The sequence below is a fragment of the Aspergillus heteromorphus genome (assembly GCF_003184545.1).
Source record: "Aspergillus heteromorphus CBS 117.55 chromosome Unknown BO70scaffold_2, whole genome shotgun sequence".
Taxonomy (NCBI): Eukaryota; Fungi; Ascomycota; class Eurotiomycetes; order Eurotiales; family Aspergillaceae; genus Aspergillus; species Aspergillus heteromorphus.
This window is the reverse complement of record NW_020290407.1, coordinates 1,229,192-1,254,921: the sequence shown is the minus strand read 5'-3', so window position 1 is coordinate 1,254,921 and position 25,730 is coordinate 1,229,192. Positions and strand designations below refer to the sequence as shown.

Sequence of the window (25,730 nt, the reverse complement as noted above, 5' to 3'; positions counted from 1 at the left end):
TTTATTCTTTCTCATTCATCTGCTTGGGTTGGGTTTTGTATTTATTTGACACGGAGCATCTCCTTTCCGATATCTTTTTTTTCTCTGCAAAGGCTTTTTTTTTTACTTTTCCTCATTTTATCTTCTGCCTCATGCTGTCTCCATAAATATTAGGATATGTATGCCTTCACCCCCCACCGCCCCTCCCCTCCCTCTCCCCTCTTCACGTTGTCTGGGTATTTACGTGTATTGCCTGCTCCATCATCTCTACTCCTTGCCCCGATCCATCCATCCATCCCTGATACCACCACCAGCTCTTCCCCCGTCTCCTCGTTCGCTTTCTCCCAGGCTCTCTCTCTCTCTCTCTCTCTGGGAAGGTTTCCAGTGTATTGTACTTGTATAGTAGGTAGTCAGTCATAGTTTTATTGATATCTTTGATGTCTAGAAGGCCGTTCACTGGTTGTTTAGTGGGGTTTATGGTGTTCATGTAGTTATTTTTTTAACTTCCGACTTCCGACTTCTGGCACTAACTAGATTACATCTACTCGAATGCTAGAGAATGATCACATGAGGTGACTGTAGATTTATCTGAAGGAGTAAGATTCTTCATGATGTACTGCATGAAGCGGCTACCTACTTAGCTCTGGCTGGTAAATAGCAGAACACAACAGGACAGGACAGGACAGAACAGAACAGAACAGGAACACAGGCTACCCACCAACAGACAACAAACAACAAACACCAAAACCCCACCGGCCTAATCAACCTAGTCCTAGTATACGCCCGTTTCAACCAGAATCGGAAGAAAAGAAATTTTCGTTGATAAAAGATGAAGGTAGGGAGCGAAGATGAGAAGGTGTGAAGAAGAAGGGAATAATAATATAAGGTATGTTTTCAAGAAATCTTCAATGCCAAATATGTACTCCAAGAAGTTGTAAATCCAAGAGAAAAGAGAAAGAAGGGGAAAAGATCAGACAAGTATTGAGTAGATTCAAGAAAGCCCGCTACGAATCAACGACGCGGGCTAATATATGAAGATGAGGAAGATGACTGGGTAGGTAGCCAGCCATATGCTCACTGGCTCTTCTTGTCTGTCTCCTCGGTCTGCTCGGTGGCAGGTTGACGGGACTTCTTTTTGCCACTGCTCTTGTACTTGGGCTTGACGGACAGACGAGGGATGAAGCGTCCGACACGGGCCTGGTACTCGCGGTATTCGGGATACTTGCTGGCGCTGATGGACTCGGTGAGACGAGTGCTACCCTGGAAGATGAGGAGGTAGCCCAGGAGGCCGATACCAGTCCACTGGATGTAGGACTCGGTGCGGTAGGCGTTCCAGAGGTACAGGGTAAGCCAGATGGCCTGCTCGCAGACGAAGTTAGGGTGGCGGGACAGAGACCACAGGCCGCTGACGACGAATCCGCGCTCCAAGTCCTCCGGGGTGTAGTTGGCCTTGTACTGGTCGGGAATGCGGGCATTCTTCTGGTACTCCTCCTTGGCGGACTGGAAGTTCCACTGCTGCTGGTCGGCGAAGTATTCAATGATGATGAAGAAGAAGGCGACGCGGGAGAAGGCGAGGTCGGGGACCTCGAAGGCCTTCTGGTCCAGACGGGAGAGAAGGAGGAAGTTGTAGGTCGGGGTCGTGATGGCGAGGAGCAGCAGGGACTGCGCCAGGCTGATGAAGACGATGTTGAAGATGAAGAACACGAACCGGTTGTTCACCTTCGAGCGCACGATCTGCCACCGGTAGTCCTCGGAGCCGATGGAGTAGCCGCCTCGACGCCAGTAGTTGAAGGTTAGGCGGGCCTGGACGGGTTAGCTTCGATAGAAGGGAAAAGGGTGAGCGCAGGGTCTTACACTCCACATCAAGGTGATGACCGCGATGGTATCCAGGCTCTGGGTCCGGAGACCCGACAGGCGCGCCCAGACGGCGAAGTGCACATTGTAGACGGCGGGCAGGATGCTCCAGAACCGGTCAACCTGGGAGTAGTTCCGGTTGATCTCGGAGAAGAGGAGGAAGAGAATGGAGAGGAAGAGACTGGTGGCCAGGGCCGTGACGAGAGGGTTGGTGGAGAGGTAGATGTCCTTCAGGATGTCGACATCCTTGGCCTCGGCCGCAATCTGCAGTCGCTCGGGAAGCGCGGCGAGTTGCGACAGGAAAGGTAGGACGGTGTGACCGAAAGAAGCACAGTCCGTGACGGACTTGACGTCAGGGAGTGGTAGCGCCATGTTGGTAAGCTGGACTGCTTGCTGCTGGGGTGATTGCAAAGCTGTCGCATGCAAGTGGAGAGAAAGTAGAAAAGGTGGCCGCGAAAACATAACAAGCACAACAACAACCAACAGCCTAACAACAGCCGAGCAACCGTGTGCACAGGCCTCAGGCCGCTGGGCATCGTGCCGCCGCTTGCCCCGCTCGGGACTAGTGTGGTAGAGCTGTCACTGCCTCAGGCAGGCAGACCCTCACGCCGGCATACCCTCAGGCATCAAGGCAACCCCCCCCGCCCTCTTGCCTTCCCGTGATCCTCGCGTCTTTTTCGTGTTCGGAGCTTCAAGTCCGAAAACCACTCAGCCATGCCCACCAATTCGTCGCCGGCTGGGCATTGCAAATGAGGAGATGCCGTGGACGCGCTCGAGTGGTGCTTCCTGATCTGGACCTACGGTCATGCCTGTCCCCAGGGTGCTGTGCGTGGCAGAAAAGCCTGCCATCGCCAAAGCTGTGGCCCAGCACTTGTCCGGAGGGTCCTTCCGAACAGTAAGTGGCTTTTGACCGGACCGGTCGTGGAAGCAGTGGATGCTGAAGTAGAAGTAGATAGCCATCCAGGGGAACCAATACGTGAAGAATTATGTATTTGAGTTCAATTTCGGCGCGCCTTGGGGCTATTGCTCCGTAACCATGACCAGCGTCATCGGACACTTGACGAGTCTGGATTTCGAGCGTCAGTACAAAGCCTGGCTGTCGTGTCCACCGGCGGCGCTGTTTGAGGCTCCAGTACTCGAGACTGTGGACCATGTATGCAATCCATGATGCTTTGGGGCAGACGACTGTATACTAATCCTTGAACAGGATAAAGTAGCCATTGCAGCGAACATCCAAGAGCAGGCCCAAGGAAGCAAGGCCCTTTTTATCTGGACCGATTGCGATCGAGAGGGTGAGCATATTGGGACGGAAATCCGCAAACAGGCCAAGGAAGGGAACCCGCGAATTCTCGTCAAACGAGCGAGATTCAGCAATACGGAGAAGGCGTGAGTACCGGTCCACATATTATGTGCCATACAGCTGACCTTTCCTTCCAGCCATGTTCTTAGTGCTGCTCGAGCACTCATCGAACTCGATGACCTCCAGGCAAACGCGGTAGCAGCGAGAATCGAGCTCGATCTTCGCATTGGTGCTGCGTTCACACGCTTGCAAACCCTGCAACTGAAGCCTCTTTCTGCAGCTCTGAAGGATACCGTCATAAGTTATGGTATGCCGCTCCCACCCCGTGGGCTGCCAAATCGTGACTACCTGCCTAACCATCGAGTAGGGTCCTGTCAATTTCCAACCCTCGGCTTCGTGGTCGACCGCTACCTTCGAGTAAAGAACTTCAAACCTGAGTCTTTCTGGGGCATCAAAGTCATGCATTCGCGAGAAGACATCAAAGTCAACTTCCTGTGGAAGCGCGTCCATCTCTTCGACAGAGCTGTTGTGACGGTGATGTTGGAGCGGTGCTTGAAGGCAAAAAAGGCCAAAGTTACCAAGGTCAATCAAAAGCCAACGAGCAAGTGGAGGCCTCTGCCATTGACTACTGTCGATCTGCAAATGATGGGTAGTAGATTCCTACGCATGGACAGTCAAACAATCATGAAGGTAGAACATGCACCTCGGTCATATATTCATGCCATCACCACTTACACTTCTTAGGTCGCAGAAGGCCTCTACACGAAGGGCTTCATCAGCTACCCCCGTACCGAAACAGACCAGTTCGACAAGGCAATCGACCTGAAGAAACTGGTCGAGAAACAACTCCCCGACGGAAACTGGGGCCAATACGCTCGAAAGTAAACACCCCCCAACCCCCATCCCCCTGCAGCTACTAACCACACCAGTCTCCTCGATGGCGCATTTCGAACGCCCCGCGCAGGCCGACACAATGACCAAGCCCATCCGCCCATCCACCCCATCTGCTGGGTCGCGCCCACTGCCCTAACCGCCGACGAGAAGAAAGTCTACGAATTCGTCGTGCGCCGCTTCCTCGCATGCTGCTCCGAGGACGCAAAAGGTCAAACCAGCGAAGTCGAGATCCAATACGGCGACGAATTCTTCCACGCCAAGGGCCTCCTCGTGCTGGAACGAAACTACCTCGACGTCTACGTCTACGACAAGTGGGAGAGCAGCCAACAACTACCCAATTTCCAGATGGGAGAGCTCTTCGAACCCACCGAAGCTAAGATCTTCGACGGCAAAACATCACCCCCGAACTACCTCACGGAACCAGAACTGATCGGGCTCATGGATGCTAATGGAATCGGCACGGACGCGACCATGGCCGAACATATTGCCAAGATTAAGGAGCGGCAGTATGTTGCTGTTCATTCGCGCGGAAGCGGTCGAAATGCGACGAAGGAGCTGATCCCGACTCGGCTGGGGATTGCGTTAGTCGAAGGGTATGACAATGTCTTTGCGGGTATGCCTGATAGCCCGTCCTTGAGTAAGCCGTTCCTCCGTAAGGAGATGGAGCTCCGTATGCGTGAGATCTGTGCTGGGTCTAGGACTCGGCATCAGGTTGTGCAGGAGGGTCTGGATATGTACCGGGAGGTTTTTGTACATACGCAGCGGAGGATCAATATGTTGAAGGAAGCGTGTCGGAAGTATCTGAATGAATCCGCGGCTTAGGAAGGGATTATGTTTGGAGTTGTGTTTGTGTTGGCTGGATATGATATGATTTGATACCCTTCATCAGTGGATTCTAATAGATTCTGATATTCATCATGATCAAGTGGTGTGACATAACCCAGCAGTAGCAGAGGAGCCGATCCCACTACCACTATATGCGGACCAGGCAGGTGCCACCCACCCATCCTTCCCGAGTGGGAGGGTATGGAGACGCAGTTTAGTCGGGTTGTTATGATTTCTGACACTCTCTCTCCGCCATAGTTCATTCTTATTCTCAGCATTATCTGAATTTTCCTTTCCCCCCCCCCCCCCTCCCCTTTTCAAACGGCGTTAACAGTGTTCCCTCGTCCTCTCCTATTAACTACCTTATACTTATCACTACCGGCACACAGACGTGTACGTATATGCTCTACCACATCCTGTCATAACGCGTCCAGGTCTCGCCACAGCTTGGTTTGATCGAATCCCTTATTGCCATATCTTCCATGCATGCAATGTGCTGATGATGTTCTATTCCATCTTTCTGCCTGTCTAGGATTCATTCAAACGAAGATGTCTCAACCACAAGCTCAACCCCCCCAATCCACGAATCATGAATATAAGAAGCTGAAAAAGTCGGACATCTGGAAATGGTTCAACTGTCAATCGTCCAGGCATGATCAGCGACTGATTAGGAGCATGGTACTGAAAATATTGCGGGATAACAACCTTCTCACTGCTAAAGTCAGGGATAACGAAGACCGTCAAAACATGGAGTTGCTACTTGAGAATTATATTGATAGGTGCCCGGGATTGGTGCGTGAAAAGTACGAGGAGAGTCCTGATAAGACAATGTATTATCTGCGGAGCTTGATGCTTCAGGAAAGGAGAAGCTTTAAGCACAACGCTAGGCGACAAGAAAAGAGAGATACAACAAGAAGAAATCACCACCGTGACGGGCTTGATGATACGGGTGAAGTAGACGATTACGATATCAACAATCCAGATGAAGATGAAGGTAAAGAGGATGAACAGGACAGTGAAATGGAAAGAAGAGTGGTGATATCTGCCAACTGTCATAACGATGCCACAAGCTCCCTTGCCATCGTTCCCACCGCTGAAGATCGCGACCGCAACTGCAGGCCAAATGAGGAAATGCCGACTGAAGTAGACCCACCAAGCTCCACAAAGGATATATCATCTGTATTACCATCCTGCGAGTCTAGGGAACGAGACTTGACAGCACAACAGCGAGGCAGGTGTGCAGTGACCCGTGTCCCGAGTGTGGCATCAGAAGTGCAGCACAATACTCCAGCGCATTTCTCAGCCAACCACATAAGAGACTACCACAGCCACGATGCTAGACATAATACTGATCCAGACTATGCATACGCACCGAGTTGGTCCTACTTTTTTGCGGGCTCCCAAGAGGATGCCACAGAACAAGAGCTTGATGCTTGCGACTACAGGGAAAACGCTGACCACAATTTCGGCGCAATCCTAGAGCATCCTACCTGGCAATCATCCCCCATTACTGATAGGCGACCTGATCTGGATGCCCAGGTTCCGCAAGGGACTGGATTTAGCAATGAGAATGAATATACCCAGGTACGCGGTACGCCTGGACTGGACGGGCTGGATAGGGGGAACAACCCGGGGGATCAAGAAAGGAGTACTGTGGAGGCAGTGCAGTTGAGCACCGGATTGGGGACGGGCCTACAGCTCCCCCCGACCATGTATAGCGTCTATGACTTCTTGCAATACCTGCACCTCCTTCTGGGAGAGAAGCTGGAAGCCCTACGTAAACACCAGTCCCTCGAGGACGACGAACGCTCCCGTCTGCTCCATCGCATCCGCGATCTCGAAGGCGAGGTTTTCGACCTCCGCCGCGGCATCTTTAGGGAGCGTCGAGGGGACCCGGATCAACCACCACCACACCCATACATGTAATAAGCCTTGATGTGATGAGGAAAAGGAGCTGCGAGTCAAAGAAAAAGAGGAGGAGGGATAAGGGAAAGACAGAGCTTGGTTAGAATAATTCTATTATTACTAATTATATGGGCATCCACGTCCGCAGGTTAAAACAGTTACTGATACCAGAGAAGGTGACAGCTTATTGCCTCCACAGATTATGTACTGACCGATCTGTCAATCACAGAGCGGGAGATACTGGATATCCATCGAGAAATCAAGGAATGGCTGATCAAGGGAGAGGCATTGTGACGACGAAGTTGTGTAGTACTTGTCATCAAATATATGTTTAGCTGGAGATTACTCATATTAATTCAGCTGGTTTCGGGTTCCATCCAGTACCTTTTCTTAAGGGTTGCGGTTAGTTGCTGGTATATATCTCAGTTAATCAGTGTTCTCTTCTGGAAGATAAGTCTGAGTGCGCTTGCCAATTAATTTAAGATGAAGTTACAGCCATAGGGGTGGAGTAGGGGATAGTAGCACGTCGATAATTATCTTACAGTAGCTGCCTGCCATGGATTAGGGTTATTGAATACATGTAGCAAAGGCCTAATTAGCATCTGGTTGTTGTTTGCTATTGGTATTTACCTGATCGGATTTGGATCTTGTGTAGACTGCTACTACTAACCACTAAATAGTTAATAGCTGTATAGAGTCGGGCCCTGTTAGAGCTAGCCTAGGATAATGTGGTTTTTTAAGATGTTGTTCGGAATGGCTACCTTACCTTCATTGTAGTTCTTTACATAAGGTTCAGAGAGTTGGGCTGGTGAGACTTTTTCTCTCATAGATTATATTGAGAGATACATGAAATCTTTTGCCCTTGGAATATAGCCCTCGGCTTGTATACAATTATAGAACAAGTAATTGAGAAGAGTGTATATAGGCTGACAAAGCATACATATATAAGCAATATGGCGAGTATTGAGTATCCTGTAATATTGCAGTCACTTCTTCTATTCCCTTCCCTCCATGTATCCAGATTCCAAGGACAGTGTTGTCTCAAGTGTCGGATCCGAGACTTTTACTTGACGGGTCAGGAGATTACGACTACCTACATTCATCTACACCCACAAACGAGCCCTATATTCACAGCGTCGCTGAGCCGATTTCTGCTCATTCCAGGCTGTTATAAAACCCCTCAATTCTCGCGCAAAGAGTCCTTCTTTTTTTCTCCCTCCATCTACCCAGATACTTGTTCTTAGCTACAGCTACTTGAACTATTGAATACTCTTCACTATTCACATATTCTCCGGATATAATTTTATTCACCATGTATTCTTGCATCGCTGCCCTCGTCACTGTTGTGACAATTCTTGTTAGCATGTTGCGACCCATCTCCCAGGATGGGCTTGTCTTGCCTTCCGGTCTCCCGGGGGCAGTGCCGACTTCGACCCCCTCGCCGGTCTTTACTCTCTCGTTCCCCGACGAGCCTATCTTCTCACCACTGGCATCTCACCTGGCAAACGACCCCTACCCCTGGCGCAACAAGCAGCCCATTCGGGATGCAAATTTTGCATTGTTGACCGGCGCCGTCGAGGGGTATATCGATTCTGGGGCTTGGGAGTATGACCTCCTCTATGGCGACACCAATACCACCACGGAGGTCATTCCCCCAATGAATGAAACGGAGGGAAGTTCTAACAGAACTGGTGCCTCATGGTGCGAGCGAGCGGAGCAGTGGCTCATCGATCTCGTTGACGGCCTTGCTGTCAGTGACAGCATGGTCGAACAACATACGCCCGACCCCTGGGCTTTCCCCCTCGGTGCGTTGTATCTCTTCTTACTTCTATCGATCCTAGTCCTACATTGCTATGTGGGATCTAGCGACACCGCGGAGGAGGAAGCCGGGGCGAGAGGCCAAGCCACCGCGGAGGAAGGGACTGGTCGACGCGGGGTCCGCTTCGATGATGTCCCCGAGATCATCGAAGTGCCGGCTCTCGACGTCGAAAGCACGACAATGGACGAGGTCCTGAGTCTGCTTGGGGAAATCCAAGAGGACATGGCTGGGCTAGCTGGCAGAATTGATCGTCTCTCGTCAAAGATGGGGAGTCACATCGAACACCTGGCGGATCGGATTTCGGATGCGGATAACCGATCACGCGTGCTACCCCTTCTAGATTGGGAGGAGGAACGATTCAATTCGTTCTGGGTAGTGCTTGAGGACCATGTCCAAGAGTCGTTCCAGGAACAGCTAGCCCGGGTGAGTGAGGTCGCCGAAGTAATACAGCGCGCTGGTCAGGACTTGTTACAGCCCGATGAGTACGAAGCTCTGACCAGGAATCTCTGTGATGAGATTGACTACTCCCTCGGGGTAGTCACTAAGCTCAGACAGCGCGTTGCTTCGGAGGCGTCCTCCTCATAACCGTCCTCGCGCCCTCTGAGGCCTCCTGACCGTCAGGAAGAACTGGCGGACAGACGCCGGACCCGGACCGACTCATCTGCATCATCTTAAAGCGCCATGCCTCATGGCATGGCCGTGCGGCCGGGGAAGGAGGGCAGGATTTAGGAAGAGCGTGGCCCGGAATCTGGGGGGAGGGCTGGTAACGACTTTCTCACGCGGCGATCGCCAGAGGAGCTTGAGAAGGGCGCAGGTGCGGAACGGGGATCCGTATCCGGCGTTCATTCAAGACAGCTCGCTTTCGTTTGCGATGGACCAGTCCCCCGACAGATGGCCCGTGGGTGAGGAAGAAGAACAAGAAGCACAAGAAGCTAGTCGGTTTCGGCTTTGGTCTTGGTGGCAAGATCGAGTCTTTAACTGCTCTGCGGATGATGGTCTTCTTCTTCGGGATTTATCCCGTGTAGGTGTTGTGGGTCGGTGTTGGATAGATGGACAACGAGCTAGATGAATGTACCACTTTGTTGACTAGTTGATCTTGGGAAGGCATGGCACTGTTGGGATTTATACCTCCCTCGTGTTCTTTGGATAGCCTCGACCAAACCATCTGCGTCCGAAGATACGGGTAGTGTGACTGAATTGATTTGTTTGTCAGGGCCATGGAATTTCAAGGGCATCTTCATATCTCTGTTTGGAATCAAAATATCAGAAGGAAGAAGAAACAAATGTTGTTGTAAACCGTAGGGAAGTAAAAGGTGGGCAATTGCCACTCCTCCATCCCGCAGAATGTTGTAAGCCCACGCACTACTTAGCCCGTAAAGTAAGCACCACAGAAAGCCACTAATGCCACGGCCAATGATGTCATGTGCTTTCGCGTCCCGCCTCCGTCCCAATCGGGCAATATCACGCGTCTGCCTACGCCTTGCACCATCTTTCTGCCTTGAGCTCGTCGGCCTTTATCAACAGCGCTTCTGGCTTCTGCTGGGCTAAGCCTAGTCTTTATTCTGTCTTTTTGGTCTTTACTCCCGCAACCATGGCCGAAAAAGAGGCGACGGTCTACATCGTGGACTGTGGAAGGTCCATGGGCGAGCGCCGCAATGGTCGGTCAGTGACGGATCTCGAATGGGCTATGCAGTATGTTTGGGACCGCATCACAGGGACGGTGGGTTTCTCTTCTTGGATAATCTTGCTTTTTTTTTTTTTTTTTTTTGCCCGGTGCTGATTGTTCTCCGCAGGTCGCGACGGGGCGCAAAACGGCTCTGGTTGGGGTGGTCGGGTTGCGGACTGATGGTAAGTTGGTGTGATGCTGGAGGCGGGTTGGAGCTAATAGGGGCAGATACTTTCAATGAACTTGACGACGATCCGGAGTTCTCGCGTATATCTGTGCTTTCGGGTCTGAAACAGTATGTTGCATTCATGGTAGGGGGTTAGTGGCGTCGCTAACGGAGTAGGTTCCTCATGGAGGATATCCGACAGTTAGGCGAACAGATCAAGCCCAGCAATACGAATAAGGGAGATGGTAGGTGTATCTACACTGCTGTGGTATGCTTTGCTAACTATTGTAGCCATCTCTGCCCTTGTTCTGGCTATCCAGATGATCATCACGCAATGCAAGAAGCTCAAGTATAAGCGCAGGATTGTCCTGGTGACCGATGGTCAGGGTCCGATGAGTTCCGAGAACCTCGACCAGATCACCAAGAAGATCAAGGAGGACAATATCGAGCTGATTATTCTGTTCGTGTCTTTTAACCTAATCTGTGGACGGATCACTAATTTGCGGTAGGGGGCCCGACTTTGATGATCCTGAATATGGAGTGAAAGAGGAGGATAAAGATCCGCGAAAGGTATGCCAATTGTCTATACAATAGGTGTAGTTTCTGATGATGATTATTGCAGGCTGAGAACGAAGCGCTGCTGCGCAGTCTCGCCGAAGACTGTGATGGAGCCTATGGAACATTGGAGCAGGCCGTGGCGGAGTTGGAGATGCCCCGTGTGAAGAATACCAGGATAATGGCCACTTTCAAGGGCTTCCTTCAACTAGGCGACGCAGAGAAATATGATACTGCGGTGCGCATCCCTGTGGAACGGTACTACAGGACCTACTCCGCGAAACCCCCCTCTGCGAGCCAGTTTGCTCTACGATCCGACCTGGCAGAAGGACAGACACAATCCTCGGCAACGGTGGCGGGCAACGAAGAGTCCCAGACCGACGGTAGCTCCCTTACAACCATACGCAACCTGCGGACGTACCAAATAACCGATGAAACCGCCCCAGGTGGGAAGAGGGATGTGGAGCGGGAGGACCTTGCCAAGGGCTACGAATATGGCCGGACGGCAGTCCATATCGACGAGACCGACGCGAACATCACGACTCTCGAAACAAGAGCGGCTATCGAGCTTGTGGGCTTTATCCAGAGCGACCATGTAAGTCCCTTCGACAATCTTGCTGGGTAAAACACTAACTGAACTGTTTAGTACGACCGATACATGCACATGTCCACGACCAACATGATCATTGCTCAGCGCGCCAACGACAAAGCATCCCTCGCTCTCTCCTCCTTCATACACGCGCTCTTCGAGCTAGAATGCTACGCCGTCGCTCGCTTGGTCATGAAGGAGAACAAGGCCCCGACCATGGTCCTGCTTGCGCCGTCGATCGAACCCGACTACGAATGTCTCCTTGAGGCACAGCTGCCATACGCAGAGGATGTCCGAACATACCGATTCCCTCCCCTCGACAGGGTAATCACGGTGTCTGGCAAGGTGGTGACACAGCACCGGAACCTGCCCAATGACGATCTGCTCGATGCCATGGACCAATATGTCAAGAGCATGGAACTTAACGATACGGATGAGAATGGGTAAGTCGAACAGTACCCCAGCATATACACCACTCACACGCGGAGCAGAGAACCAACGGAATCCCTCCCAATCGACGACTCTTTCTCGCCGGTCCTGCATCGAATCGACGCAGCGATCCGTCACCGTGCCACCCATCCCAAAGAACCAGTTCCTCCCCCCGCAAAGATCCTCACCAGATTCTCCCACCCCTCCGAAGACCTAGTGGAGCGGTCCAAGAAATGTCTCGACAAGCTAATCGAAGCTTCCGACATCAAGAAAGGTCCGTGCACCCGTCCTCCCCCCATTCTCACCAAAATATACTAACAGTAACAATCACAGTGCCGCCCAAAGTCAAAGGCCGCAAACGCACCCGAGAGGCCGAGAAACCGCTCTCCGGCCTCGACGTGGACGCCCTGCTCCACCAGGAAAAGCGCCACAAGATCTCGCCCAACAACGCCATCCCCGAATTCAAGCAGACGCTCTCGCAGGCAGAGAACATCGACACCATCAAGGAGGCGGTGCAGCAGATGGGCGCGATTATCGAGGACCAAGTCAAACACAGCCTGGGAGATGCGAACTACGACCGGGTCAACGAGGGACTGGGCACGATGCGGGAAGAGCTGATATCGTATGAGGAGCCTGCTCTGTACAACGACTTCTTGAAGCGGCTCAAGGACCGGCTGCTGAAGGAGGAGCTGGGTGGGGATCGGCGCGAGCTGTGGTGGCTGATCAGGCGGAGTAAGCTGGGCTTGATTGATCGCGTGCAGTCGGATCGGTCTGAGGTGACGGAGGAGGAGGCCCAGGCGTTTATGTCTGCTAAGTGGGTGGTTTAGGGTGGCAGAGATACCAAGTAGTATGAACGTGATTCTGATTAACATTCATATTCATATTCGGATGCGTATACTTCAATGCTGGGAAGGACGGGGCATGCTTGAGTACAAGGCAGACCTGGAGTATAGACAGAGTATAGAACAAACAACTGACCCGCTAAGCAACGAGATCAAAACATCAGATACAGAACGTATCAACAAGCACACCGAAATGAGACCCATACACCTGACACAGAATCCACCCGACCCTCAAGAAATCCTCCCAACCCTCTTCTTCCCAACATCGATCTTCCCACCCAGCCTGTATACACCTCGTCAGCATCTGCCCACCAAGAGAAGGAAGAAAAGAACATGACATACCTCGTAGCATCCTCATCCGCCAACCTCAACAACTCATTCTGCACCTCCAGCTCATTATGAATCGCAATGCCCAGCTCCTTCTGCCGATGCACGACCTTCATCAGCTCATTGACACTGAGATCCTGATCGGCCATCATCTGCTTCTGCAACTGCACGACCCCACTATTATCCAGCTCGCGGGTCCTCTCCGTCTCGCGGCCCAGCACCCTACCGGACGACCTCCCCCCTTTTCTCCCGCTGCCACTCGTGCCCATCAACGCCTCCTTATCCTGCACCGACGCCACCGCACTATCGATCCGGCTCTTCGCCGCCATCGCATTCAGCAGATCCTCCAGCCCGTCTTTCTCCTTCCGCGCGTTGATCAGCAGGTCTTTCCGGCGGCGCATCTCGCCTTCCCCCAGCGTGGTGTTGCCGCTCACGCTGAATGTATTCGTGCCTCGGCGCGCCGTCGTGGGTCGGCTGCCTCCGGTCCCGTTACCTCCTCCACTTCCTCCGGAAGTCTTATTATCATTATTATTATTAGTTGTAGTATTATTTGGAGACGAGGAGAGATTCCTCAACCCGGCCTCCAACGCGCCAATCAGCCCACCGGCCCTAACCAACGAACTCTTCGCACGGGCCGAACTCTCATGCTGCTTCTGCGGCGTCGTCTCCTGATCCCTCCTCGTAAGATGCAATCGCGCATCATGCAAATGCCCCTTCATATCCCTGAAACAGTCGAGCCACAGCGTCGGATCCGTGATACTGTTCGCGCTGCCGGGGTCGGAGGTCGGGTCTGTGATTGCCGCGTGGAGACGGGTGGATGTCAATCCCCCGTTATTCGCATTCCCGATACCCCCGCCGACGTTGGACAGACCAGGCAAGCTGGGTAAATTCAGAAACGCGCGCCAGACGGGCGAGGACCGCCATCGCGGATCGGCGGATTCGTTGATCGACCGGAGGTAGGTTTCGAGTCCTTCGCGGCGGGATTCGCGCAGGGTGGCGTTGGTGAGGGTGTTTTGGAACCAGGATTTGGGGGCAGGGGGGCAGGAGGCGGGAGGGTGGTTTGGGTCGTCAGCGTCGTGTGGAAGGTGGTGAAGTCGGAGTAGCGTTTCGAGATGCTGAAGCTGCGGAGCGGCAGGCGGAGGGTGATGTTGTAGAGGGTGTAGGGGGGGGAGGTTGGCGAGATGCTGGTTGTTGGGATGGCGATTTCGAGGTTCGTGGCCATTGTGGTGGTTGTGACTGTGGTGGTGGAGTGACGCGGTGGGTGGGTGGTGGAGGGGTTGATTAAGGGGCCATTTGGTTGTGTTGATTGGGAGGGAGGGAGGGAGTGTAGTAGAGGATGGATGGGATGGAGATAACGACAGCGAGAGCCACGGACGGAGACGGAGGCGGAGAGAGACGGAGTCTCCGCCGAGCCAAACAATGACGCAAACAACCTTATTGGGCCTAGCTGATAAGTATGTACCAAGATGCCGACCAAGTAACTAACTGTAGATAGATGGTTCTTTCAGAGTCAAATCATTCCACTATCGTACACACTACATAGTCACTGGGTATCTTGCTTGGTCATAAGAATAAAGAAAGAAGCACGCGATCAACCGTCAGCTGTCTCTATCTCCGTCGCAGTCGCAGTCTCAGTCCACACCTCCCGTGCCTCCAACAGGTCCCGTTGCCCAAAGAATTCGCCGACCACCGTGATGATCATGTCCAGCATGGCTCGAGTCTGCACGGCCACTTCACCTGCACCATCCTGTTCCTCGGCGCCCTGGATCTTGGCCTGGAGCCGTGCCTTCGCAGCCTCGAGCTCGTCAGCGCCAGGTTCCACCGCCGCGTCCTGCATATCGTGATCCAAACCATCGCTCGGACCAGGCACTGCGCTGGCGACTCCCTCCTCCGCCTCGAGAGGGATAGCACTCTCCTCCACAGTATCCGCTTCAAGTACACCACCCTCCTCTCGACCCTCATTCCCACCCTCACCCTCACCCTCCTCATCCTCACCATCCTCCTTTCCCTCCCCCATCTCCTCTTCATCCTCTCTCATCTTCCCCAAAATCTTCACCGCCCTCTTCCCCAAATCCCTAATCTCCCCAACCTCCTCAGTCCCCAACATGCCCACCTCGCGACACTTCCCAAGCAACCCCCACGCCCAAGCTCCGATCCTCCTCACCCTCTCCGCATCCCCACTGCGCACATTCTCCGACATCAACCGCGCCACCACCCCAAGCACAGCCAACACGCTCTCCAGATCCATACACGCCAGCTGCACCGTCTGCGGCTCCACCGCCAACACCAACCGGCGCCATTCCTTGCGCGCGTTCCGTGCGTGCCGCGGCAGGCTGATCGGGTGGGAGTCGTCCAGGGCGGCGATGGCTTCAGACGGCGGCGTGCATTTGAGGATCGAGCGGAGGAGGATGAAGCGGTGGTGGAGGAGGGTGTAGTAGCTGTTTTGCGCGGGGGGGTAGGAGGGGGGTTGTTGGGTGGGTTGGGTGGTGGAGTTTGCAGTGGTATTTGCGGTTGAGGGTTTCTTGGGAGGAGGGACGAAAAAGACCCCGTCGATGATGACGCCTTCTTCGGGTGAAGAAGCATTCCTATCGTCGTGGATATGAGACTTTATGCGGGTCGGTGCTACTGTTGCTTTTTCTCCTTCCGCTTCTGCCTCTGCGACTGCGACTGGCGGCACCGGCGCCGGCGCAGTGAACAAAAACGGGAGGGAGTTTGCTTCCGACCGCACCATGCGCAAATACTCGAGGCCATCTTCGGCGGGGCCGTAGAATAATTCATTGTCGTCTGCGACGTCAAGGCCTGGAAAGGCGCCCTTTTGTCCGTAGATGGGGTGGTGGCGTGGGCGTTCGTGCGTCGGTTTTGCTGCGGGCCGTTCGGTCTGCTCTTCGTTGCCGTCGTACCCGTATCCGTATCCTTCGTCGGCGGGGGAGGGACGCGACCGTTTCGCGTAGGGAGAGGAGCCAGACATCGAGGCTGATGGTTTGCGTTTGTCGGGCATGTTGGACATGCTGGATGAGGAGAGAGGGAGGGGGGGTGGGTTGGAAGAGAGGAAAGTTGGAGTTGACGGGGGAGCGGAGGGAGAAGAAGTTCCAGTTCCCGCCGGGAGCTTGGGCCAACTTTAAAACCGGGAGTGGGTTTTATGGTGGGACAGTACAGTTGGCTAGCTACGGTGGCTGAGGCCTCGACAGAATGTTACAACGCTAATGGTATATTGAATTCATCGCTCCATTATATTTCTTTTGTATCCAGATACAGACAGGCCTGGTCAATCTATCGCCGATTCGACGTTTAAGGGCGCAGACGCTGGGGGTCGCGAGGGAACAGCGACGCCAACCGGACGTTGGGCAGGCCCAGGAAGAACATGACAATGCGGTTCAGGCCCAGACCACCACCGGCGTGGGGAGGACAGCCCTGGCGGAAAGCGTTCAAGTAGTCCTCGAAGCCCTCCTGGTCGGGGTTCAGGCCCTTGGCCCTCATCGACTCCTCGAGCTCCTTGATGTCGTTGATACGCTGGGCGCCGGACATGATCTCCTCACCGCGCATGAAGAAGTCGTAGGAGTTGGAGAAGCGCGCGTCCTGGGGGCAGGCCTTGGTGTAGAAAGGACGGACGGCCATGGGGAACTTGTCGAGCACGTAGAAATCGGTGTCGTACTTCTCCCGGATGATCTGGCCCAGCTGCTTCTCCATCGCCGTGGAGAAGTCGTTCTCGAAGCGCTCCTGCTCCGAGACGTCGACGCCGGCCTCCTTCAGGAGAGCCACACCATCCATGTAGTTCAGGCGGAGGGCCTTGCCGTCCTTGGGGAGCTTGAAGTCACCAGCCTTGGGGTAGGACTTCTGGATGACGGCAATCTTGTCCTGGTAGCGCTCCTTCAGCTGGGTGAGGATGAAGACCAGAAGGTCCTCAGCGAAGCCCAGGACCTCGTGGTAGTGGCCACGGAAAGTCTTCTCGAAATCAAGACCAGCGAACTAGAGAGGGTTAGCCCAGGCTTTCCACACGCAACTCCCGATCATCTAGAACCTACCTCGGTCAAGTGGCGGTGGGTGTTGCTGTCCTCGGCACGGAAGACGGGAGCGACTTCGAAGACGCTCTCCATATCACCGGCGATACACATCTGCTTGTACAACTGAGGGCTCTGGGCGAGATAGGCGTTGCGCTTAAAGTACTTGACCTCGAAGACATTGCTACCACCCTCGGTGGCGGCACCCACCAGCTTGGGGGTGAAGATCCACCGCGAGCCGCTCTTGATCATGTATTCGGTGAACAGCTCGGCGACGCCGCTGGAGATCCAGGTGATAGCTTGGCTGGTCTCAGTCTGGAGATCGAGAACCCGGTTGTCGAGACGAGTCTTGAGCGTGACGATCGGGGCGCCGTCGGCATCAACCTCGTTACCCTCCTCAGTCGTCTCCGGAGGGGGCCGCTCAGCATCCTTGACCTGCATGGGGAGCATCTGGGCCGCCTCGGAGATCATGTAGACCTTGCGGATGTGGATTTCGTGGTTGCTCAGGGAGGCGGACGAGATGGGCACGGCGGGCTTCTTCACGATACCGGTGACCTGGACAATGGAGTTGACGTTCAATCCACCGGTGTACTTGATCATCTGTCTCGAGATGGGCTCCGCGGCAGCAATGACCGCCTGCAGCTTCTGACCCTGCTGTCTCAGCATCAGGAACGCCAGCTTGGCGCTCTGCACACGGGCATTGTCCACGCGGGCCACCACCGTAACCTCCTGCTCGTAGTGCTCGTCGGTGATCTCGGTGAATCGCGTCGCGGCGATGACATCTTCGGTCTCGGGGAGCTTGCCGTACAGGTCCTTGGCGGTGTCGTTGGCGTCGGCAGCAGCGGCCTGGGCCTGCTCCTGGGCAGCACGCGCAGCGGCCTTCTCAGCCTTGGCCTTCTCCTTTGCGGCCTTCTTCAAGGCGCTCTTGCTAGGGCCCTTCTCAGCATCCTCGGCGGCGGGGGCGTCGGCAGCGGCGGCGGGGGTTTCCTCGGGCTTGGGGCGAGTGGGCAATTCGGAGTCGGCCATGGTGAGTGATGTGGGGGGTGGTAGATGGAGAGGGGAGGAGGAGAGGGAGGAGAGGGAGGAACGAGACGATCTGATAGCAATCTGGCGGCCTGATGGAGCTCCGACTTTCTCTTCTGAGTCAAACCCCGCCGTCCAGGCCCGCAGCCCTAAGCCCTAGGAGGGGGAAGTCACCTGATTTGGCACATCCTAGTGCTTATGTAATTATACAGTGCATAACTAACATAGAACCCTAGTAGTAGTACCTATGGACAATGACGGATATAATATCAGTCTGTTACCGTGGAGATACTTCATGTGAGAACAATTCATCTGATACTCGTCTTCTATAATGCTATCTGACGCAAACCCTTGCCATGCCTGTCTAAGATATTAACTCTACCTAATATGTATGAGACCGCCGATCGGATGCACCTGCAGTCTATTTGATACAAGTCACTCGCTCAAGATTGAAACAGAAAAAAAGTAAAAGCCCAGCACTCTAACCCCGCCATTTGGACGTCTCAAGACCCCACTCAACCGCTTTCTGGACATCGTCAGCGATCGTGGTCGGAGTCCACGTCGGCTCACCGCCATTGTAGACACCCGTCCGCACGAGAATCGAATGCCACTTGCTGCCGTGGGGGCTCCGGTAGCTGTTAGCACCACAGATGTCAGATTCTGGGTTGTCTCCAATCATGTACACGTTCTTCAGAGGCGGAATGTTAGAGCCGAGCAGCCGGGAACGGTTGCGCAAAAGTTGGATTTCTGCAAACTCGTATGTCCCTTGATGCGGCTTGCCGATGACGGTTTTCTTCAGCTCAACACCTTTGCTCGGCCCTCCGGTCACAGCAGCCCAGATGCCTTCCAGCGCCTCGCGGAACCCGCCTTGACCGAGGCGGGGAAGATGGTAGGCAGCAGCCCACCACAGATCCGGGTTGGAAAAGTACAAATGCGGCTGGCCATCTTGCTGGAATCCCCGGTTAGGAAGGTCGGTCCGACCGTTCTTCTCTGATATGGTTCCGATCACGCCCTCCGATGATAGTAGAACGTCTGTGATGATCTGAGCATCCAAGGCCCAGTCGCGTGGGTCGTTGAAGACAAAGATCGCATCGATCTTCAATCCTCGAGAGGGGTCATTGGGATCTTTGGGGTTCGGCAACGGCTTGGTGATATCTTTGTAGTAGTTTTGGAAAGACTTGAAGGGCCAGATGGTTGGGTTCGCCATGAAGATGTCGCCTGGCGTCACCACATTCTTGAAACCGTACCTAAACCTACTGTCAGCATTTTCCTCAACCCAGCCACCAGCGGCGCGACAGGAGTTTCATACTGTTGCGCTACCTTCCGGCAACGCTCACCCTCTCCCCCGACCACCAGCACGCATTTGTTCTCCAGGGCGCTCAGTTCGTCCGGCCCGCGCACGAGCTCCGCGAATGGGGAATGGCTCTGAACAATGGCCTCCGGGGCCAGAGGAACCTGTAGTTTCTCACTGATTTCCGCCACTCTCTCTGTCTCATGCTTTCCACCGCCATTTGTCAACAATAGGAACGGGATGTTCTGCTCCTGGAGAAGGGCCAACGACTTTGCGGCTCCGGGGATGGGTTTGGAGGATCGGAGGAGAACACCGTCGATGCTAAGCCATGTTAGTTTATCTAAATCCCATACAAGACAAACAGTCAACTTACTCGAAAGCAAAGGCGAAGTCGGGGATGCGGGATTGGGAGCTGAGGGCGCGGCGGCCCGAGCCAGTGTTGATAAAGGAGCGAGTGGAAGCGCGCTGCAGCAGCCCGAAGGAGCGCCAGAGGGTTTGGGAAGTCATATTTGAGACAATAGGATAGAATTGGGGCTAGCCACGGTAGATAGAGTAGCGAGTGAGGTCCACCAGTGCGTGGCTGTCTGAAAGTTGTAGGGAAGATGGCCGAGGGATACGGAGGGCCCGCGGAAGGCGGAGATGGCTATCGGCCAGCGATCGGCCAACCAGCGCAATGATATCATTCCGCGGCGCTTTCACTCCGCCTTCCCGCCTTCTTTCTTTCTCTTCCCCGCCACTATCAATCCCATCAAACCCACCACAACAATCTCCCCCCCCCCCCCTTCACCCCGCCAGCTGCATGCATGGCATCTTCCGAATGCAGACTGACCGGCGCCTCCGATACTGAACTATCATGGCATTTATGACCGCCCCCGATGCCCTCTCTTCAGATCTATCTCCCCACAGAAATCGTGGTGGAGATTGTCTCCTACGCCGCCACAGATGATTCCCGCCGCCAACCCACCCTCCACGCCTGCTGCCTCGTCTCGCGCCAGTGGTACTCAGTCGCCATCCCCTTTCTCTACGAAAGGCCGCGGATGAGCAAAGGTGCGGCTTTCCAGAACTTCACGGCCACAATCAGCCCGCCAATCGGGGCCCGCAAGAACAAGTTCAACCTGGGCAATTTGGTGCATAAACTCGACCTCAGCGGCCTGGTCTATCACAGCTCCAACAGTCTGACAGCGCGACTACTGGGGCGGATAAAGGAGAATCTGGAGGTCTTTATTGCGCCGAGGATCTCTTTTGCGTAAGTGCCACACAAACCGCACCATATCACTAATACGATCCCATATCCTAACCCTACATTTACAGTATAAACAGCCTCCCCGCTCTATCCAAATGCACCAAACTCCGAAACCTCGACCTCTCGCTCGTCAACGACCCGATCCCCTTCTCCAGCCTGAAAAAGGCCCTCAGCAGTCTCCACAAACTGACCACCCTGCGACTCCCTCTCTCCACCACCCTGACCGACTACTCCCACCTCGCAGCCGCCGTCGACTGGCCCCCCAACCTCCATCGCCTCCAACTCAGCGGCCACTTTTCCGCCCTCGCGATCGCCACCTTCCCCTGGCCCCGCACCATGACCTCCCTTACCCTCAAGAACTGCGCCGACCTCTCTTTTTCCAACCTCGCCGGCTTGATGAGCTGCCCTCATCTCACCACCCTGAAACGTCTCGCCATCTCCGGCTCCAACCGCGGTCTCCAGCCCGAATCCATCAACTCCATCCCCATATTCCTGCCCTGGTTGATCTCCCTCAGTGTCCCGGGTGACCTGGTCAACGATTCCTTCTTCGACATCCTAAGCCACATGCACCCGCCCCTCCCGCTCGAGGTCCTTGAGTTTGGACTCCCCAGCATAGACCCCAGTGTCACCTTCCGCACGGACTCACTGGTCGCTGCGCTGGGGTATGGCTTGGAGAATGTGCGCTCTGTGGGGTTTTCCGAGGTGTTCTGTACCGATCAGCGCATTATAGAGGATGAGGAGATTGATGAGATGCTTCTGAAGCGGTCTTCGAAGAGGAAACCCTCGCATTCTGAGGGATCCCAGAATGAGGTAGAGAAGAGTGACGACGACACTGTGATTGGGGTTTACTATATATGAACAACTACTTTGCATTGGTACATCAGACATATATACATACTATCTTATATAGAGATGCATCATCCTTGTGCATGCACTACACGGCACATACTACTTACTTACTCTACATCGTTGACTTTGCGATGCTACATCCATGTATTTATTCCATTCACCTACTACCTAGACTAGCAGATTTGTTATTGTGGTACCTGGAATACTGGGACGTTACTCAAAACATAGGGCAAATGCCAGTCTCTAAGAAGTTATGTAGATATATGGACGCTTTTGACGGGAGAAGACAAGACAAGACTACATAATGGTTCCAGCCCCCTTCCGCCCGGCCACCTGGCCACCTGGACAAGATGAACAGAGGAGACTGGAAGAGAAACCAAAACATGCTAACATGATAAAGAAGAAAAAAAAAGTGAAGAAAGAGGATTTCGAACAACGAAGAAGGGGGGGTGGGGTAAGAAGAGAAGGAAGATACATCAGCTGGGAGCGGCAAGAAAATGAAAAAGAGTTTCAATGAATAAGAAGTATGACGCCTACACAAAATATTCATCGCATCTAACTCGGCACCAGGATTATAGATGAGGAAGAAAAAAATGGGGAAAGCAGGAACAGGGATAAAAAAGAAGTCCGATCTCATAATTGCAGCAGGGACTGGTGCACCTCGCAAACATGCCTCCATTACACATTTACAGTTCCAGGACCCTAGGTCAGGGACGCGATGACGGCAGGGGCGACGTCTTCTTCCTCCGCGCGGACGACGATCTTCGTCGTGACGCCGGACTTGCTGGAGAAGGCCATCTTGATCAGGGCCGCAACCCGGCCGCCTGTCACCGTCTTTCCGAACAGCTTCAGGGTATGCGTGCTGTTGCTGAGCGCTACGTCGGTACCTTCGAGAGGCTGGAGGGAGAGCGCGGAGATGAGTTGTTCGGTGGCATCTGTAAACGGATTAGCCTTTGCGTGGATGGGATGTCTGCGTGGAAAAATTGGCCTACCTGCGATGCCCTTCATGTTGCTGAGTTGGAGAGTCTCGCTGACTTCCTCGCCGTTCGCACCCGTCTGCTCCCACACGTGGTCGAAGCTGCCAGCAAAAGTGGGAATGACGTAGTCGCTGCCTGAGAGGTCCAGGTCTTCGACTTGGTACTCGTCCTCGTATCCGCTGTCTTCGGGCTCCCCGGTGGTCGGGTCGATTTCCTTGCTGGTGAACTTGAGGTTGTTCGTGAAGGATGAGACGGGAACGCTGTGCTCGCCGCCAAGCTTCTTGAACGTGACGTAGACAATACCAGGCTCGTTTGTAGCCAGCTTGGGGGCAGGAACAGTGAATTCCTCCTCCAAGACATCCTCTTCTGACGGCGTCGCAACCATAGTCACGTCCTCTAGAACAGTGTCCGGGAGGGTGTTCTTGATGTCGTACTGCAGGACAATGTGCTCCTTGAAGATGTGCTTAACAGCCGTAACGACATACTCGGTCTCGCTCTCGGTGAGTTCAACAGGAGCAGAGGACTTGAGTAGCGTGCCGTATTCCTTGAGTTCTGGGATTTGCATAAGCTGCTCAGCGTACTTCTGGGTAGTAGCCACCGTGACGGCTTCGGCGACACCGTTGGCCTTGCCCTTGGGAGGACCGGTGGATGGTGCCTTGAGCGTAGGGGTTGCACTCGTAAGCTTCTTGGTCCGCTCCTCAGCCAACGCCTGCTCTTGTGAAACAACCGGGATAGTGGCAACGTCAAATGCCGTAGCGAATGTTTCCTTGTCGTTCGACGTCACATACATGACGAGTTGGTGCTCAAATGTGGAGAGGGAGTACATCGAGTCTGCAGCTGTTAGCAAACTGCGGGATGGGCTACTTGTCTGAGAAGCTTACCGTTGCTGATAAACCGGGTTGCGGTCTCGTCCTCCTCGCTCATCAACCGGAGGTTGAGAGCAGCACGATCACGGACTTCGTCATCGGTGTCATCAAGGCACCGGGTGAGAAGAACGGACACGCTCGACTTGACTTCCGGATCCTTCTGCCCAACACCAAACTTGGCCAAGGCCGTGACAGCGGCAGCCCGAACAATAGCGTTCTCCAGAACGACTCGGTTATAGATATAACGGATAAACTTGGTCGGGTGTGACGTCTTGGGGCCCTCCACACCAAGCAGGTGCAATACCCTGACGGACAGCTTGGTGAACTCGCAGTCCTCGATGAACTCACACAGATGTGCGAGGGCTGGTTTTGTTAGTTAACACAGATGTCACCTAATACGGCCGGAGAAATAACTTACCATCTTCCTTGCTCTCAGGAACGAACTTGATGAGATCGAACATGCTCTCAACAACACTGCGCTTGAACTCGTAGCCACCCTCATCCCTCAGGATACCGCTCAAAAATGATAGCATGCCGGCCTGTTTGCTAGGGAACTTGAGGCAGAGCGTGCGAATAGCCTCGACAATCGTGATCTTGAATTCATCCGTAATATCAGCCATGAAGCCAGAGATCTGCTTCATCAGGCGGTCGACGCTGGCCTCGTTACCCGTCTTCAGGAGAGTGGTGATCGCGAATGTTGCAATGGAACGGTTGGTATTGGAGATCAGCGCCTCGATGTCGGGGTTGCAGGCATTCACCACATGGGGCTTGAAGCTTGCGAAGTTGTGGAGGATGCGAATCGCGGCAAACTTGGTGATCGAGCGGGGCGAGGACAGGAACAGTTGCAGGACGTGGACCGCCTGGGAGGCTTCCGCATCGCTGACATCCCTCATATCGCAAATAGCCTTGGCCGCCTCGAAGTTGACCATCTCGTGCTTGTGTCGGAGCCAGCCATCAAGCATCTGCATCATAGGCTTCCTCAAGCCCTGATCTTCCTGCGCCAACTTCGCCGCCAACCGCACTAGAAGGACGAGCGCCGCGGGGCTCTTGATCACACCGGCCGTGCCATACTGCTGGACCATCTTCACAAGTGCCATGCGGTCATGAGAGCGCATCTGGTACAGGAGACCAATCGCGTGGTACTGGGTCATGAAGTTCGACTGCGAGATGGCATGGGCCTGGGAACTGCCACCGAATCCAAGGAAACCGGTTGATTGTTTGCCGCCCGAGGCAGCTTCTTGAGTCTCACTCTGCCATCTGCGAACCACATCGCGCGCAATCGGGAGAAGGTGGTAGGAGGAGACTAGGGCGGCGGAGGAAACCGATGGGGTCTTGTCGACAATCGCAGTCTTGATCAATCTCTCGATACCTTGAACCGTAGTAGCCTTTCAGAAACAGCCATTAGTCATTTCTTTCCCCGGCAAGAGGAGAGGGTTCAGCGCGCTTACATCAATGATGCGGCACAGAGCGCGGATGGCATTGGCCCGGTAAAGAACGTCGCTGCCGACCGCGGTGTCCTTCATGATGATACTGGTCGACATGATCACATCCTCCGCCGTGTTCGCAAGCTCCTTCAGGATCAGGTAGACCATTTGGCGCAGGGAGGGGTCCTTGTTCTGGAAGAGCTTGGAGATGCCGAAGAACAGCGTGGTGGCCTCATTCGTGGGGAACTGCTCCCCGGTGAAAAGGAGGACGGCGATCTTGGTCAGGAGAGTGCGGCATGTTCGTGGCGAGATAGGAGAGGAATTGAACAGTCGTGCTGCGAGGAGACAAGACAGAAGAAGTAGGGTCAGCTATCATGTTCGGGGCTCTCATGCGACCCCCAAGGAGGGTGCCCTGGTAGACCTGAGGCTCACCATCTTGGAATACGGAGGTCCGATCCAGCTTGATCATAGTCTGGTCGGCATCCTCATCTTTCTTCATGTAAGACATGGCGACGGGCTGCAGGAATTGGCGCAGCAGTCGAGTTTCTCCAAAACAGTCTTGGGAATGGAAATGGACCCCGTACGAGTGACGTCGGGGGGTTGTTCAATGGGAGACGAATAAGGGCGGGTCGGTATGGATGGACGGGTTAGTTCGTTGTGCAGGCGGTGTATGTACACGACTACGGCGCCCTCATTATCCTTCGAGGACGGGAGAAAACAACAGATGGGATGATAGAGAAGACGACAGAAGCTATTGCCCAGCCCCGAGGGAAGACGCGGAACGAGAGGCCGAAGGGACAATGGGAATGGCAGATGGATGTTTTGGCCAGGGCAGCAGCAGCAGCTCCTCTCCCGACGGCCTCCAACAATCTCCAGGTGGCCTTCCGCGTCTGTGGGCGGCTGAGCCAC

At 54.1% G+C, this 25,730-nt stretch overlaps 10 protein-coding genes across 10 annotated transcripts; 5 read left to right on the top strand and 5 right to left on the bottom strand.

The window, feature by feature from the left end:
• Positions 1-575: 575 nt before the first annotated feature.
• On the bottom strand, positions 576-2,265 carry BO70DRAFT_425967 (DUF1295 domain protein). The gene is made up of 2 exons (XM_025547736.1): positions 1,834-2,265; positions 576-1,782 (listed from the first exon to the last, which is right to left on the bottom strand). The coding sequence occupies exons 1-2, from the start codon at positions 2,203-2,205 to the stop codon at positions 1,054-1,056; spliced, it is 1,101 nt and encodes a 366-aa protein (XP_025403499.1). The 5' UTR covers positions 2,206-2,265; the 3' UTR covers positions 576-1,053.
• Positions 2,266-2,638: 373 nt separating this feature from the next.
• BO70DRAFT_329271 (DNA topoisomerase 3) lies at positions 2,639-4,913 on the top strand (the record flags this gene model as incomplete). The annotated part of the gene is made up of 7 exons (XM_025540773.1): positions 2,639-2,728; positions 2,786-2,986; positions 3,041-3,219; positions 3,271-3,440; positions 3,501-3,823; positions 3,878-4,014; positions 4,063-4,913. The coding sequence occupies 7 exons, from the start codon at positions 2,639-2,641 to the stop codon at positions 4,847-4,849; spliced, it is 1,887 nt and encodes a 628-aa protein (XP_025403498.1). The 3' UTR covers positions 4,850-4,913.
• Positions 4,914-5,185: 272 nt separating this feature from the next.
• Positions 5,186-6,778, top strand: BO70DRAFT_425965 (uncharacterized protein; the record flags this gene model as incomplete). The annotated part of the gene is made up of 2 exons (XM_025547735.1): positions 5,186-5,245; positions 5,385-6,778. Exon 2 carries the CDS (start codon positions 5,402-5,404, stop codon positions 6,776-6,778), a length of 1,377 nt encoding a protein of 458 aa, XP_025403497.1. The 5' UTR covers positions 5,186-5,245; positions 5,385-5,401.
• Positions 6,779-8,509: 1,731 nt separating this feature from the next.
• BO70DRAFT_358492 (uncharacterized protein) lies at positions 8,510-9,649 on the top strand. The gene has a single exon (XM_025542309.1). It carries the CDS (start codon positions 8,520-8,522, stop codon positions 9,159-9,161), a length of 642 nt encoding a protein of 213 aa, XP_025403496.1. The 5' UTR covers positions 8,510-8,519; the 3' UTR covers positions 9,162-9,649.
• A 445-nt stretch (positions 9,650-10,094) lies between these two features.
• On the top strand, positions 10,095-12,838 carry BO70DRAFT_329268 (ATP-dependent DNA helicase 2 subunit KU80). Its single transcript, XM_025540772.1, has 10 exons — positions 10,095-10,296; positions 10,370-10,424; positions 10,471-10,537; positions 10,586-10,653; positions 10,700-10,868; positions 10,918-10,978; positions 11,031-11,558; positions 11,610-11,995; positions 12,044-12,255; positions 12,315-12,838. The coding sequence occupies exons 1-10, from the start codon at positions 10,168-10,170 to the stop codon at positions 12,806-12,808; spliced, it is 2,169 nt and encodes a 722-aa protein (XP_025403495.1). The 5' UTR covers positions 10,095-10,167; the 3' UTR covers positions 12,809-12,838.
• Positions 12,839-13,054: 216 nt separating this feature from the next.
• Positions 13,055-16,148, bottom strand: BO70DRAFT_368226 (uncharacterized protein; the record flags this gene model as incomplete). Its single annotated transcript, XM_025544611.1, has 6 exons — positions 13,055-13,106; positions 13,166-14,120; positions 14,171-14,386; position 14,685; positions 14,841-15,019; positions 15,095-16,148. The coding sequence occupies 6 exons, from the start codon at positions 16,146-16,148 to the stop codon at positions 13,055-13,057; spliced, it is 2,457 nt and encodes an 818-aa protein (XP_025403494.1).
• Positions 16,149-16,360: 212 nt separating this feature from the next.
• dps1 (putative aspartyl-tRNA synthetase Dps1) lies at positions 16,361-18,249 on the bottom strand. The gene is made up of 2 exons (XM_025540771.1): positions 17,173-18,249; positions 16,361-17,116 (listed from the first exon to the last, which is right to left on the bottom strand). The coding sequence occupies exons 1-2, from the start codon at positions 18,172-18,174 to the stop codon at positions 16,439-16,441; spliced, it is 1,680 nt and encodes a 559-aa protein (XP_025403493.1). The 5' UTR covers positions 18,175-18,249; the 3' UTR covers positions 16,361-16,438.
• A 234-nt stretch (positions 18,250-18,483) lies between these two features.
• BO70DRAFT_358488 (putative HAD superfamily hydrolase) lies at positions 18,484-20,049 on the bottom strand. Its single transcript, XM_025542308.1, has 3 exons — positions 19,836-20,049; positions 19,481-19,783; positions 18,484-19,418 (listed from the first exon to the last, which is right to left on the bottom strand). Exons 1-3 carry the CDS (start codon positions 19,967-19,969, stop codon positions 18,653-18,655), a joined length of 1,203 nt encoding a protein of 400 aa, XP_025403492.1. The 5' UTR covers positions 19,970-20,049; the 3' UTR covers positions 18,484-18,652.
• Positions 20,050-20,248: 199 nt separating this feature from the next.
• Positions 20,249-21,707, top strand: BO70DRAFT_307552 (F-box domain protein). Its single transcript, XM_025540080.1, has 2 exons — positions 20,249-20,708; positions 20,774-21,707. The coding sequence occupies exons 1-2, from the start codon at positions 20,338-20,340 to the stop codon at positions 21,561-21,563; spliced, it is 1,161 nt and encodes a 386-aa protein (XP_025403491.1). The 5' UTR covers positions 20,249-20,337; the 3' UTR covers positions 21,564-21,707.
• An 86-nt stretch (positions 21,708-21,793) lies between these two features.
• On the bottom strand, positions 21,794-25,616 carry BO70DRAFT_384600 (coatomer subunit gamma). Its single transcript, XM_025545672.1, has 6 exons — positions 25,254-25,616; positions 24,846-25,156; positions 23,816-24,782; positions 23,413-23,760; positions 22,547-23,362; positions 21,794-22,489 (listed from the first exon to the last, which is right to left on the bottom strand). Exons 1-6 carry the CDS (start codon positions 25,327-25,329, stop codon positions 22,257-22,259), a joined length of 2,751 nt encoding a protein of 916 aa, XP_025403490.1. The 5' UTR covers positions 25,330-25,616; the 3' UTR covers positions 21,794-22,256.
• Between the last annotated feature and the right edge of the window lie 114 nt (positions 25,617-25,730).